General features: G+C 40.7%; 1 protein-coding gene across 2 annotated transcripts in view; it reads right to left on the bottom strand.

Annotated features, from left to right (window-relative positions):
* The window catches only part of phactr3a (phosphatase and actin regulator 3a), a 34,155-nt gene that overhangs the window by 1,937 nt on the left and 16,795 nt on the right, over positions 1 to 15,423 (bottom strand). The window contains exons 2-8 of one of the 2 annotated variants that reach the window (XM_026153803.1): positions 10,211 to 10,375; positions 8,543 to 8,710; positions 7,508 to 7,723; positions 5,090 to 5,318; positions 4,593 to 4,843; positions 4,050 to 4,203; positions 53 to 108 (exon numbers count right to left, since the gene is read on the bottom strand). In XM_026153803.1, the coding sequence (XP_026009588.1) occupies positions 53 to 108; positions 4,050 to 4,203; positions 4,593 to 4,843; positions 5,090 to 5,318; positions 7,508 to 7,723; positions 8,543 to 8,710; positions 10,211 to 10,375 (1,239 nt within the window). The remainder of the gene's footprint in view (positions 1 to 52; positions 109 to 4,049; positions 4,204 to 4,592; positions 4,844 to 5,089; positions 5,319 to 7,507; positions 7,724 to 8,542; positions 8,711 to 10,210; positions 10,376 to 15,423) is intronic. The other variant, XM_026153804.1, reaches the window with a different exon arrangement.

The following is a 15,423-nucleotide window of genomic DNA, read 5'->3' as shown; positions in this document are numbered from 1 at the left end:
ACTTCGCTGTGAGTGAAATATTCGGGAGTAGTTTTGCGGTGTTTGAACTCACGTTTCAAAATGTTCCGACTCTCCAGCTCCTCCACATTCGGTCTCTGGCTCAGCCTCCTGCGGAGAAACACCAAAACCACGTTTTGAACCATCGTATCTTCAGATAACCTGTCCGGTCCTCTTTAAACGGGCTGCAGCTTCTTCGCTGTGCGCGTTCTCGAGAGGAATCCCCTATGTTTCCATCTCGCATCCAAACCGCGGCTGTGAGACTTCAGCGGAGGCGCTCCCCACATCTGGAACAATCAGCGAAGCTAATTCTCCTTTTTTGTTGTTGTTATTATTATTTTGAGAAGTCTGCTAATTATTTCTCGGGTACTGTGTGCTGCATCTCAGATGCGGTAGTATCTGCTGCACAACGCTGCAGCAGTGAAGGCTCTCCTCTCTACTACTCGCTACACGCGCTTTTCAACTGGGTCGTGATGAGCTGCTGGTGCGCGACTCCCCCCAGTCTCCCTGGTTACTGCATGCCGAATTAATGGAGGCGGGGCATAGCGGGCTCTCGCTAAAGGCATCCCCAGCCTCCTCCTGATGTGCGCTGGACTACTGCCACAGTCATCTCTCACCCTCTTTGTTGCACCAGTTGAATTCAGTTTTTCCTATTTTGTTTTTGTTTTTTAAATGAGGAAATATTGTTATAAAAAACATAATTTACTTTGTGATATAATACAATCTCTCAGTGGTGGTGCTCAAATGACTGAATTTAGGCTCCCACATGCTGACCCATCACCATCAAAGAGCCCAAAAGGTCTTCAAAGTTCAATATCTTTTGCTGCTGCTGACATTTATTATTTATACAAAGGGCTCAGCTTCAGACAGCGTGCGGCACACATCACAGTGCACCTCTACAGGTGGAAAGGACAGAGAGGGTAGAGCACAGCAGGGCTCTCTTTATCCTTTTGACCAAACCAATATTTGGACTCTTTATAGTTCTTGTTCTGTAACAGATCAAAGTTAAGTCACATAGAACGAGCTGAATGAGGTTTTGTATGTTTATCGCTGGATAGACGGGCACATAGCAGCCAATTAAATTGTTGTATTCTAAAAGTCTGTTAATACAATAGAAAACCACATCTGTGAGAGAGCTGTTTTCACCATCCATGCACAAACTATGCAGGTCTCTGTTGCACTGTGTAATGAGCATTAAGCTCAAACTCATTTTCTTGACATGCCTTTTAATTAAGGGACACAAAACTGGCAGAAAAAAAAGATAGCGGAAAAATCTGGTGTGTGATTTTTATTTTTTCAGATGCTCTCTGTGTTTTTACTCAACGCTGCATAGGATAATGAGTACATTCAAGCAACAAGTCTTTGTTAATTAACATGTGTGACCAGACACAGCACGTGGAGTCGCATGAGGAATTATTCAATAGCTTGGCTCCCTTGGTGAGGTCTCCTCTGAGACGTGTGATTAGAAATGGAACAAAAAGCAGAAGGGTGTCTACAATGATTACAGCATTTTGTTCCATCAGAATATGAGGATCCCATCTTTATAAACATATACATGCACACATATGTATTTATTAAGCCTTACTTAATTTTTTTATGTATATTTGTGTGAATGCCAATATCTTAAAACCTCATTGGGGGGAAACAGCCCAACGTGCTGCTTTTCTTTGCCTCATGACTCTTCGATAAACAAAGACAAAGTGTTCCCACAGCTCCGAGGATATTACATTTTAAACACATGGAACAGGAATATCGCTTCCAATGCCCTAGTGGATGCCACCAGCCACACTATTATTGACCTGATCGCCTTGTTGCTTAGCAACGATACTTGGTATCCTTAAGACAATACAGTCTTCCTGCACAAATTCTGTCTTCTGCCTAGTAACACAGGGGAGGGGATTTCACTACTCCAGAAAGAGCCCTATGCGCTTTATGCAGAAGCTGTGGCTATTTTTAGAAACAGCCCCTTAATTATATTTTTTTGGTCTTTGTGGGTGAGTTGAATAAATAACACATTACTGTCAAGATTGGATGCTATTTTGGTGGGCAAATGAGATTTCCTTGTGAGATGTATGAATCACGAAAGCTACATTACCCCTCTGCTCTCAAGTGAGGAGATTTTATATTTTGGGGAACCCTGAATATCCACACTCTGACTCATAACTGTAACACTACATCACCCACCGCTTTCTGAACGAGAAGAAGTAAGATGTTTAAAAGGGATCCCCCAGAATACTGCAATGACGCATAAACGCCCATCGGTTTAGGGATCTCCATTAGACACTTGAGTTGAGATGTTCGCAGGAAAATGAGTTAAAATAGAAAACCAAACTATGCCTGCCGGGGGAGGAATACAAAAAAAATCAAAACAATAGAAACGCCCATGTGTGGTTGATGGAGGCGCTCGATCTTTTGTTTCAGCTGCCAACTGCAACAAGGAGACGAAATTGGCCATTCCAAGCTTCCTTCATGTTTCAAGTACAGTAGCAAACCCCCCACCCCCTCCTGCTATTATTTCTGCTGCTATAACTCCCCGACATTTATGGAGAGGAGGGAGCGCATGGGGAGATGCATTATTGAACAGTGTCAGGAGCTAAGATTGGAAACAGCACAGTATGACTGCAGCACAAGTGCCAGGTGGTGCGATTCTAAAGATAGAAAGGTCATTTATCACTGACAGGATGGATGATCATTCAGCATGAGTACAGAGAGGTAGATTTTTTTTCTCTGCCGCTTAACTCATATGAATTGTATTGAACCCAGATCATTCTACAAACCTGGGCAGTGCAGAGGTTCACCCAAATAAGACTGCTTTGGGTATCCCCACTGATGCTCCTTTGATTTATGGCTGTCTAAATTCTTTACAAAATGAAATCAAGAAGGAGTAGTTCAGCAAAAGCCAGTGCTCTGTATATACGTCTTTATGTAACAACCGCTGTGCTACAAGTGGAACTTCTCTGTCTTGAAATATAGACCCTGAAGCGCTTATGTAAGCTACAGCCATGCTCCATCCTCACCTTTGAGTAGAGTGTTTTTGCTCGAGAATGCTTTAAACCTGTTTTCCTCTCCCCCAAATAATAATATATTTTCCTCCAGTAAATCTAAGAAAATGAGGAGGCGGGAGTATTATTAGTTCTCCCGCAGACAGACTGTAGATCTTGTTCTTTAGAAAGTGTGGGTGGCACTCTGCGCTTGGCTGGGAGTTATTGCATAGTGGGTTATGCAACACTGTGCTGTGCCCCTGTTTGATACGGCTGTGTTAAAGAGCCCCAGTCTTGTGACACGAGACCTCCGCTGTTAGTCTTTGAACATCAAGTTTCTCACTTACATTAGAAAAGAAAAGAAAAAAAAAATTAATGTCCTGGCAGCGCTTTTGTACAGAGACATTTCCTGGAAGAACTGTCTGTCTGTACCCGTTGTATTCCAGAAAGCTGAAGAGTGGCAAGTTTTTAAAGGCATCTAAGAATTTCTGGTACATTTTTTATTCTGCGGAATATATTAAATTGTTTTATTCAGTTTGGCCTTGTTTGAATAGATGTACTATTACCACAATGGGTAACTTCTAAGTTTAAAACTAAGAACATAACAAAACATTCCAAAACTAAGAACTGACCTTTAGTAAGAAAAAAAAAAAGAACTACACATAAGCAATCTGAGCAGATTGTGCAAGATAAATCAAGTCTGTGCAAAAGACTCGGATAATCCAGTTAGAGCCAATGTTTATCTCACACCTCCACCTACTCTTAGCTGTTGTGTAACCCAGGCAATTAAGAATATACGTTTACCCTGGAAAGACACTGCCCAGATGTTTTTTGGGCTTACAGTGCATTGTTACATAATGAATTACATGGAGACTACACGACACTAATATGGAACCATGGCTTTAAAACCCCCCAGCAAAGTTGATGTTACTGAGTTAAAAGATATCTTCACAAGGCAACCTACATAACCTAAACTGCTTTTTCTAAAATGACCAAGGTTTTGTTGCAGGTATTATGACAAATTAATCACTAATACACAGACAGCAGTCAAAAGAATATTTCATAGCTTACTTGGCGAGTTTCATCTCAATCTGCTGGCGAATTTCCTGGCGCTCCTGATCACTCCTTGCTGGGAAGATATTCCTGTCTTCCAGCTCCTGCTTGCTGGGCCTGTTTCGTAGTTTGAAAGCCAGCAACTCCTTCCTTAGCCTGCGAGGAAGTGTGCCTACAACCACGCATGCAAGCATTAAAACACAGAGCGCTGTCACTTATTTTTAAACTTTGGAGAACTTTGTAAGGGATTTCTTCCTATTCATATCCTAACAATGAATTCAAACTTGTGCATCTAATTCTTGTTTTTAAAGCGATTAAAGATGTATACTGTACAATCACTCCACTCTAGAAAAGAACAATTAAATGAAATCATTAAAAGCCTGAAATGAGCAAAACATTTGTGCCCATAATGAGTGTAAGCTTACTCAAAAATCCTAAAATTGATGCAAATGCAAGACTTTCATCCCGTTGAGTGTAAATGTTTCATTTGTAAAACAAGTGCACCCTGTTCAAAACCAGAATGTGCAAACTCTGCATGCACTTTTACATTGGCCAACCCACCAGAGATAACAGACTCGTTCCAGCCGTCCAAGTCGGTGGGGAGGCCTGAGGTGTTGGAGAAGCACTGGTCCAGCCGCACATTCTCCTTGTTCTCCTCTGCCTCCTTCTTGGGCCAGTCAGACCCTCCAAACCCCACACAACTTCCCCCCAGAGACGATGTGTGTTGGTTGTCCGAGCTGCAGGAGCGAGAGAGCCGTCCGTCGGAGCACCACATCCGTGGGGGTGAGCCCTGCTCACACCCATCGTGGACACTGAGGAACATGATGCGGATGTGGACAGTGGATTTAAAGGCAACATTTTAGTTGAGGAAATTATAGGCCATTATAATTTACAAAATACTATCACAGTATATTAGACGCAGACTATATTACGATGAAGTCATAAATTGACGTAGTAGAATAGTGATAAACCAACAAAAGAGCTCTGTAGCAATCCAGTGGCAATGGTAAAAGGCAAAATCACATGTAAACAGCTGTATGGGTTCACTTCAGACTCACCTCTCCTGTCTGTTCTTAGAAGCGAAAGCTCTTTGCAGTTCCTCCATTATGCAGCTAGGGGGCATGGGAGGGTGTATCATATTGCCTAGATGTGGGGACCCTGAGGGGTTGGCCAGAGGCCCTCTTAGTGGCAGGGTCATTGAGGCCAGACTTTCTGTGGCCCTGGGTAGAGGCTCCTTGGGGAGGTAGGAGTTGGGCAGATGAATAGGGAGTGATAGAGGACCTGAATCTGACAAATGAAGATGAGCAGGTTAATTAATGTCTTCTTATCTATCTTTAGCATATTATTTTATTTCTCTATTATTTGTTTATTTCTTGACATCTGCTAAATATGACAAGAGAATGGCGTGTGTGAAGGAAATGAGGTTTTTGCAAGGATTTCGTGCAAAGAAATGAGATTGATATTTGTGCTCTGCAGTTTTTATTGAACCACACAGTGATGTGAAAAAGAAAGTACACTCTCTTTCAGTGCTAAGGTTTAATTTATCAGGACATAATAAAAAATTCATATGGTCCTTAGCAGGCAGGTATAGTGTGTTATTATTCATTTACCAAAAGCTGCACAATACATGCATAAATCCAGAAGCAGTGTGTGAAAAACACTTTTACTGATTAATATAAGTAGCAGCTAGGTTTTGCTAGTCACATGCATTTGATTAACTGACCATCAGTAAATGTGAGCACCTCTCTTGTATGGAATTATATTTTATGACAAAAGTATAAGTTTGAATTCAGTACGCCTTACTACTTAATTTAAAGATCTAGGACTATTACTTTTAACGCAGTATTTTATAACTGTGGTACTGGTACTTTTACTTAAGGAAAGGAAACAGTTCCTCCACCACTGAGTGGTATTGATGGTGGAGGAAACACTGTCAAGCACATCTTCCAAAAATAGTCCATTGGTGTTTAATTGCATTGCACTGTGTTGACTCTAAAGGGTACATTCACATCACATTTACACTTATTAAAAATAAATGTCTTTGCTTGTTATCTTGCTTCAATTGTATTTACCAGCATACAGTTCAGATAGAGATATGCTTTATACAGCTCTTACAGTGCTGCAAAAAAGTATTTGCACCCTTTCTTATTTTCATAATTTTCTGGATATTTGTTGCACTTGAATGTTTCAGATCACCAAACAATTTTTATATTTTAATATTAGACAAATATAACTTAAGTAAATACTAAAAATATGAGCCATACCCTGACCTGCTGAATCGAGAAATCACTTAAATAGAACATGTCTGACAAAGTGAGGTTGGCTAAAAGACTTCAAAAAGCAACCCATCATGCTGTGATCTGGAAACAGATGAGAAAGTAATTGACATCCATCAGACTGAAAAGGGTTACAATGTTATTTCTAAGGCTTTGGGATTCCATTGAGAGGCATGATCCACAAATGGAGAAAACCTGGAACAGTGGAGAACCTTCCCAGGAGTGACTAGCCTACCAAAATTACTTCAAAAGCCCATCGACAACTTATGCGGAAGGTCACAAAACAACCCACAACAACATCTGAAGACCTGCAGGCCTCACTTGCCTCAGTTAATGTCAGTATTCACGATTCAACAATAAGAAAATAGGCAAAACTGGCAAAAGTGTGCTGAGGAAAAAACCAGTGCTGCCCAAAAAGAACACAAAGGCTCGTCTCACATTTGCTGAAAACATCTCGATGATCCCCTAGGACTTTTGGGAAAATATTCTCTGGGCTGATGAGACAAAAGCTGAACTTTTTGAATTATTTTTTCAGTAAAATCTGGTGTGAACCTATGACAGCATTTCATAAAAAGAACATCATAACAGTATTCAAACATGGGGGTGGTAGAGTGATGGTCTGGGGCGGCTTTGCTGCTTCAGGACCTGGATGACTTGTTCTAATGGATGGAACCATGAACTCTGTTCTGTACAGGAAATCCTGAAGGAGAATATCCAGCCATCGGTTCATGCCCTGAGGCTAAAACACTTTGGGCTATGCAGCAGGACAATGACCTGAAACACACCAGTGTACCTCTGGATGGCTCAAAAAACACTGACCTAGTCAAAGTCCAGATTTAAATCAGATTGAGATGCTTTGGCATGACCTTAAACGAGCCACCCAAAAACCCTCCAACGTGGCTAAATGCTCCACTCCACCGTGAGAGACTAGTAGTTGTCGCAAATGCTCGATTGCTGCAGTTCTTGCAACAAAGGTTGTTTAGGGGGCAATTACTTTTTCACACAGGCTGGATCGCCTTTCTCCCTTAATAAATTAAATTATCCTTTAAAAACTGCATTTTGTATTTGCTCAGGGTATATTTGTCTAATATTAAAATGTATTTGATCATCTAAAACAAATTCTGAAATCAAGAAGAGGGTAAATATGTTTTCACGCCACTACATGTGGATGAAAATGACAGTTATTTACTCAGCACTCACCATCTCCAGTACTCAGCTGGGGCAAAAGTTTTGGAGGTACTTGTGGTGGGGAAGTTCCTGGAGGAATCTCTTCCTCTGATCTCTCTTCCATCTGTTCTCCCATGTCTTGCAGTCCCTCAGGTAAATCCCCTGCAGGGTGCACCTCCTCATTTCCCTCCTCCTCCTGTAGTCGCACATTTTCCTCCACCCGATCACAGTCTTGGAAAGGAGCGGCTACTGAAGAACATTAAAGAAGGAGGAAAAAAAGGCATTTATTCAAATAGTCTCAATCAAAGAGTTTCACAGCACATAATCTATAAAATGTCATTTTGATTGATTCCAAAAGCTGGAGACAGCTCGTTTATGGACTTTTGTTACAGAGAAATCATACTTAATATGTGTGGTGAAACCATGCAAACTCTCATTTACTTTGGCTAAATACAAAGTAAATGAAAATTCCTCAGTTTCCGCCTGATTTAAAAACTTGACACTTAAAATCTGCCAAAGCCTCTCTTTAAAAAATTAACAAAATGTACTTATTTGCTGCACCAGTTCCAAACACATCCAAGCATTCACAAATTCCCTAGTTTTGTAATTATTCCAGCCGAGCATGACGATTAAAATCCCTTTGCCTTTGCTGCCCTCTACTGGTACAAAGTGCCAAAAACGGGTTCATAAACAAGCATCTCAGTTTCATTTGAGAAAGCCAGCACAGTGGATTACACTTGCATTGCAAAATGTTTACATCCAACTCAAGGCTTTCCTTATGATATCTTGCAATACATAAACCAATAATTTAATTCTAAAGTCAACATACATTTGTGAGCTTTTGCGAGAAAGTAACAAAATAAAGTTCCTCTCTTCCTTTTGTTTTTCCCTCCAAACAGCATTTTATCAAATTGCGGCAACATTATACCATATTGATCTTTTGATGCTGGGTTAAAGACATCCAGCCACGTCCACTTCACAAATCCATTTCCCCCTCATCTGTTGCTTTTGCAGTTCCATAATATCCATTGATTAGTTTTCATTGAGTACAGCAGGAGATTGTCCTACCTGAAGGGGGATGCTCCTCCTCAGGACCAAGGTATTCCACACTGCTTACTGTGAGGTTTGGATTCAGTGGTCCCCCAAATCCTCCAAGTAAGACCGCACCATCGGAGCAGCAGCCTTGGGTGGTGGAGTTTGGGTCGTGGCATAGAAGGCCACTCGATAATGCTACATCTGTGAATGGAGAATGAAACTGAATGTAGTTCATTTGTTGGTGAGAGTAGTTCACCCATAAGAATACACACACGTGATATAAAGCTAGATAGAATTCGTTTTTAAGTTCTTCCAAATTAGCTTTGAATTTATAGAATAACCAATCAGATTGCAGCTCTTAACTGGACATTGTGTCCAGATAAGAACAGTTATCAGAGAGCAGTTATCAGCAGGATGGGCTGAAAAACACTGCTGCACACCTCTGATGTGACCAACTGTGATTTCCTTAAATGACATTCACTCTTTCTGTCACCTTCATTCAACATCAGTCTCCATTACAGCAAGGCCATCACATTTAGTCTTGTCTTCAGCAAATATTATGCTGCTTTTAAAAGTAGACACACAAGGTGACTCGGGATAAATCAATATTAAGGTCCGTATACTTTGAGTGGATCCTAACATTATGATCGCATCTAAAAAAAATTAAATTAATAAAATTAATAGAAAATAAACATTAAATGCATTTTTGCAGCAGCAGCAATCTGATATCGTAGCCATTACATTTTAGCCTCGAAATTTGAAGATGGTTGTCATGCAGCTATTAATTTGCCCTATACAGATTTTGCTCACTCTGCTTATATTTTAAAACAAAATACAATGTTTATAATTAACTTTTTTTAAGGAAACGGAAAAAGAAGTTTAAAATAGTTAAATAAAATTAAAAGTGGGTATCATTTTTTTTAAAATTTAGAAATAATAAATCAAAATATAATAAATATTAAATATTGTTTAATAAATGAAATTTTATACATTTTGTATTTAGCTTTTGGGATTGTTGTAAGACCGGGATGTCTACATGACTGTAAGTGATTTGCTTTCATAAAGTGTTTATAATTGTAATGTCTGCCCTGAACTTTTAACTGGCCGCTGAAAAATTCTTGTCCGTGTTATTAAAAAGAGACTTGAACAAATATTGAGAGTAATAAAAACTAAACTAAAATGAATGATTTTAAAAGATAGAAACTATAACTCTACTAACAAATCAATATATTCAATTATGAAAAAGTTTAAAATCCTTTCTCTTGTACAGCAGGCAAAATATTCCAGCCAGATGGCTACAAGTCTTTGGGGACTCTGGTAATATGTTTTCTAATAACAACATCTGATGTTTACCACTGTGACTAACTGAAATGTAAAAGTAAAAAATATGATGTAAAAAACAGGAGATTATTGATGCGAAACACTGAAACATAGTTTAAAACATTCAACTTTGATATGTGATGCAATGCAAGAAAAAATATTCTAATTGACATTATGTCACACCTACAGCTTTGCTCTTATAACAATCATCTGATTCAGTGAGAGTAAGATTAAAAGACATGTATCAGGTCTTTCATTAGTATGAACCATGTTGTGCTTCTCATCTATGTGGCTTAAATAAAAAAAAAAAAAAATTATGCATTTTTTGCAGGTTTCATCGTGTACGAAACCTGGAAATACAAACACATGTTCTCATCTTACCTGTGGAACTCTGCTTGAGCTTCTCGTTTTTCTTTTTCCTCCACTTCCAGGGCTTGAAGATGCGCCCCAGGGTGGCCAGCTTGCTGTTACGTCGGATTGGCGGTGTGTGCACCCCAGTCACCAAGCAACCGGTCCTCAGCACCCTCTGCTGGTCCACCACATCTACTGCATGATGACAGAGGGTGGAGAGGTTTTACAGCAAGCGAAATGAGTTGAGGACAGAGTGGGTGGGGATTTGAAGGTGAATGAAACAGAAAAAAAGAAGGCAAAGAAAAGTCAAAGGGGAAAAGGGGTGGAGGTGAGAGATGAAACAGAGAGAGAGAGGGAAAGAGAGGAGCAAGGGCCCAATTAGTATGCTCACCTTAGTGAATAAACCATGATAGAGTCCAAGTGCTGTGAACAGATTGAATTAGAAAGACTAATTTGATCAAGGCACGCTCCCTGATGGCTGCTATTTCCCTGTGAATCCCCTCCCACCCAGCCGTACGTCATGCATCAAAATAAATCTCTCTCACAGTCCAAGATATGGCAAAATATGAAAGCACAGAGACACAGACAGCCTCACAAAACTACAAAAGAAGCATTTCCCCAAAGACCAACAGGTGTGCCAGTTTTGCTCTTTTCCCAAAAACAACAATAGTATCAGATGCCTTTTAACCACTCCTGTGCTTCATGTTGATATGTCACTTGTTGTATCTCACACTGTATGTATATACCTGCAAAATGTTCCATAATGTCCAAAATACAGCTGAGATGCAGTATATTATGTTTTTTGTTACTACCCAAAATACAGGCTTCTCCTAATTTAATTACATGTAAAATTTCCATGTAATTCTATTATACAAGTACAGTGTAAAATTTTACATTTTATAAGATATGGTCAAGTGAAATGAACTTGATTGGTGTACATTTGGTAGCACTGTTGCCTCATCTGGCCGTGGCCTTTCTGGGTGGAGTTCTCTCTAAGCACTCCAGCTTCCTCATGCAGTTAGTAGGATTGGGTCAATTGGTGTTTTTCTAAATTGACCAATAGGTGTGACTGTGAGTGTGAATGGTTTCTTTCTCTCTGTGTCAGCTCTGAGTCAGATTGGCGATCTGTCCAGGGTGTACCCCGCCTCTCACCCTATGGTAGCTGGGATATGCTCCAGCACCCCTCGCAACCCTGATAAGGAGAAAATGAATGAGAATGGATGGATGGTGTACATTTAATTTATACCAAGCACATTTTCCTTTGATTTTATATATTTCAGTTGCATTTTAAAAAAATGCTTCATTTGTATTTTGTACATCTGTATTTTGTCTTGATCGTCCTATAAAGACATGATACTTTAATACTATGTAGACTCTTGTCTGTTTACATTGTGTCTGAGGCTGGTGAACCATGTGCTTGTGTGTTTGTGTTGAGTTCTGCAAGCAAAAAATGATACTGAATGAAACAAACAAACAAACATCTAATTTTTAAAAGATAAAAAAAAAAAAACAGTTTTAGAAACAAATTAAAACATATGGTAGCAATCGACACAGTCCATGACTGTAACGATTTATTTATTGTGGTAAATGAGTTGTCCCTATTGACTGTGGCGCTCTGCGCATCCTTCTTAAAGGAAGTTTGTATTTTGAATGAACGGCGGCGGCTATGACTCATGTCTGGAAAAGTGTGGGTCTACAGATTCATGTGCGCATATTGCTGCTGGCTTGCCTGCAATTTTTTACAAAGAGAGCCAAGAAAGCAGAAATATGCTATATGTGCTACGTGTTTAAGAGCTACATGCGTCATTGTGACAAAAATGAAGCAATATCTGCCTTCGCAATGCCGGGAGCGTTGTTCAAACAATCAGCTGAGGAGGAGGCAAGGATTTGTGATAAAGGAGGTTTGGGGGGAAGAGGGGGGGATTTGGAGAGTGGCTCAGGGTGTGATGTGGAGTACAGTGATGGAGGAGGGTGGATACAGCTGACTCTGTTTCAACCCTCTTTTTTTTTTTGCAGCCCTTGCTTCTTTCTTGAAGCACATGGGTAGGGAGAAGAAAGTGAAAAGCAGGCAGTGGTTGGGGGAAGGAAAATAGAAGAGGAGAGGCAAAATAAGGAGAATAAGAAGCAAGAGAAGACCAATAAAAAAAGAAAAAGAAGAGAAGGAGGTTAGAAAAACAGTAAAAGAACAAATTTAAAAACTGAACACTGACAGAACAGGGGTCGTAAAAAGGCAATGGTGAGGGACATATGAAAGAAGCAAATTTCTAGTTTGGCATCTTGTCCCTAAAAGTTCCTGGAAACAGGTCAGTTGACCATCCATCTCGGCGTCTCATCATCACCACTGTCACACATGCAGCGTTGCAAATGTGGTGCCGCACGCAAAATCCAGGTCAAGCTGGAAGGAAATGCACCCAGTCGCTCAGAGAGAGAGAAAAAAAGCTTAAGAGAAGGAGAGGGGGAGTAGGAGGGGTATGTCTGCGTTAGGGGGAGAGTGTGTGTGTGTTTGAGGAGAGAGAAGAGAAGGGGAGAGGAGGTGGGGTCAGGCCCGCTGCTGTTGCTATGGCGACCACATCCAGATGCTGCCGCAGCAGTGGGTGCCGGGTGGACGGGGGAGGAGCGAGTCAGGCCGAAGCAGAGGAGAGGAGGAGAGAGAAGAGGGGAGAGGAGCCCCCTATACAGACACTGCCACATCTAAAGCCAGTGGCGGCACCCAGTGCATTGTGGGTAGATGGTGAAGCCACATGGAGGACGAGATGTGTCTGCATTTTGAAAGAGGGAAGGAGATGAGGGGAGGAGGAGAGAGGGGTGGTGGGGGGTGGGGATTCCAGGGAGAAGAAGAGGCGAAAAGAAGAGATGGGAGGGGGGAGAGGGGGGTCTGTTGCTATACGGAAGAGCTTGCAGTAGAACCCGGCCTCGTCCAATCACAGAGCAGCTATTTATAATGCATATCAAGTAACTGTTCATTTTTCATAGAGGGGGTGGTTATTCAGGGAAAATGACAGGAGTCTGGCGAAAGCGCGAGAATTAGGTGAAAACACATGCGTGCACGTTGAGATTTCCTTTATCCGCTGAATGGGAATGCATCGAAATGTGTGTCAGATAAGCATGAATGGACGACATGCACCGTGTGGGGATGATGCGCAATTTTAATTACTATGCTAATGTAAATAGGATTTATTAAATCCATGTGTCATGCTCATGCAGGGGACCAGTCAGTCGTTTGCTGTGCGCCTGCCTGCAACTTCAACGCGAGGCTGCACACAGTGTAATTCCAATCATGTGCCGGCATCTCATAAACCTCCTGACCTTAGGAGTACAGGTAAATATAACCTACAAATGGTAGACTCTAAACAGCATCAGTGAAGTCTGAACTCAGAAATGATTTAGGAGTGGGAAAAGGAAGGCAATATGATAATGTCACTTGGAAAGGAAACTAAAAAACAGCGCTTTAGTGTGCCACTGGGGACTACACCCCACTTAACCAGTTTGTCAGCACATTCTGGAGCAAAAGATATCACCCACCCACCCACCCACCCACACACACACACACACACACACACACACACACACACACACACACACACACACACACACACACACACACATCTCTATGTGTACACACATATAGAGTCCCTAGTTGAGAAGAACCAATTATTTTAAAATAGAAAGTAAAAAATTAAAGTGCAACTATAAATAAATCCCAAACATTTAATGTTATGCTCTCACACTGATAACCACGAAGCAAAAGAGCATCAGTGAGCAATAAATACAACTCTGAAGCTTTTTGTGAGCTATTGAATGAAACTGATTCATTCTGGGTAGTAAGATAATATCAATGACATAGTTTCGGCAGTGAGGTTACATGAGGCAAAGCCTTGCTTTGCTAAATACACCCGATCTGCTCACTCAGTGACACTGACACTGACACAAATCAAAATAGAAGTGCACTGCACAATTAAGGCAACAGTAACTAAGAATCAAACTGTGCCAATAATAGTTTGTGTTTATTCACTGTGTTACAGCTAAGACTGCTTATTTTACAGGCAGGTGTTTAAACCTGGAATGCCAATGCTGAAAAGGCCTTGAAGTGAGGGAGAAAATACGGTTTGTCCATCATGTTACAATTTTAAGTTACAACTCAAACAGCAAAATGTGTGTGTCTAATATTTGGGACACAATGTTGGTCCACACTACATCAGAATCAGAATTTTTTTTACCATGTATCCATCAGAAGATAGATACACTGTGCTCATAATTGGATATACGTGGTCAGCAACAATAACCAGGTCAGCTGTGACATTTAAATGATGCCCATTTTTGACCCAAAGTATGTCAAGATAATATCCCCGAACCCATTACACAACCACCACTAGCCTGAACCGTTCATTCAAGAAAGATAGATCCATGCTTTCATGTTGCTGACGGTAAATGCTGACACTACCATCTGAATGTTGCAGCAGAACTCGAGGCTCATCAGACCAGGCAACAAAAGGTATCCGGTAAGGTCATCTGCTGCTGTAACATATGTGCTAAGGGTTCACTGCGTTGTGCATTCAGGGATGCTGTTCTGCATACCTTGGTTGTAAGTGGTTATTTTTGTTATATTTGCCTTCCTATAACCTCAAAGCAGTCTAGTCATTCTCCTTTGACCGCCAACATCAACAAGAACTTTTCACCCCGAGAACTGCTGCTCACTAGAATTTTTTTTCCTCTGTAAATCCCAGACATGGTTGTGCATGAAAATCCCAGTAGATCAGCAGCTTCTGAAACACTCAGACTAACCTGACTAGAACCAACAACATTCAAAGTCGCTTAAATCAAGTTTCTTCCCCATTTCTGATTCTCAATTATAACTTAAACAGGTTGTCTTGACCATGTCTACATGCATAAATGCTCCTGCCATGTGATTGGCTGTTTAAATACTTGCACTAATGAGAAGCTAAACACGTGTGCTTAAAAAAAGAGTCCTTTGAGTGTACAATACAATGACTAAAGGCCCAATACCTGCCCCACCAAATGCTATTTTAATTAGAAAAACTTGATAGTCTGCATTTTAGTATGTTGGCATGTTTATGATTGAAACATTATGACTCTCATTAGTACACTGCTCAAAATACTGTGAACATCTCAGAACCAAATCTTTAGCATTGGTTGTCACCACACAGCTATAATATATGTGAGCTTCACTGGCCTTATCACATACATCAAACCTCCCCCTTGGTGTCTATCATCCCTGCAGACCA

Source organism: Astatotilapia calliptera, chromosome 20, assembly GCF_900246225.1.
Source record: "Astatotilapia calliptera chromosome 20, fAstCal1.2, whole genome shotgun sequence".
NCBI lineage: Eukaryota > Metazoa > Chordata > Actinopteri > Cichliformes > Cichlidae > Astatotilapia > Astatotilapia calliptera.
Note: the sequence above shows the minus strand (reverse complement) of the source record. Positions and strands in the feature narration are given on the sequence as shown.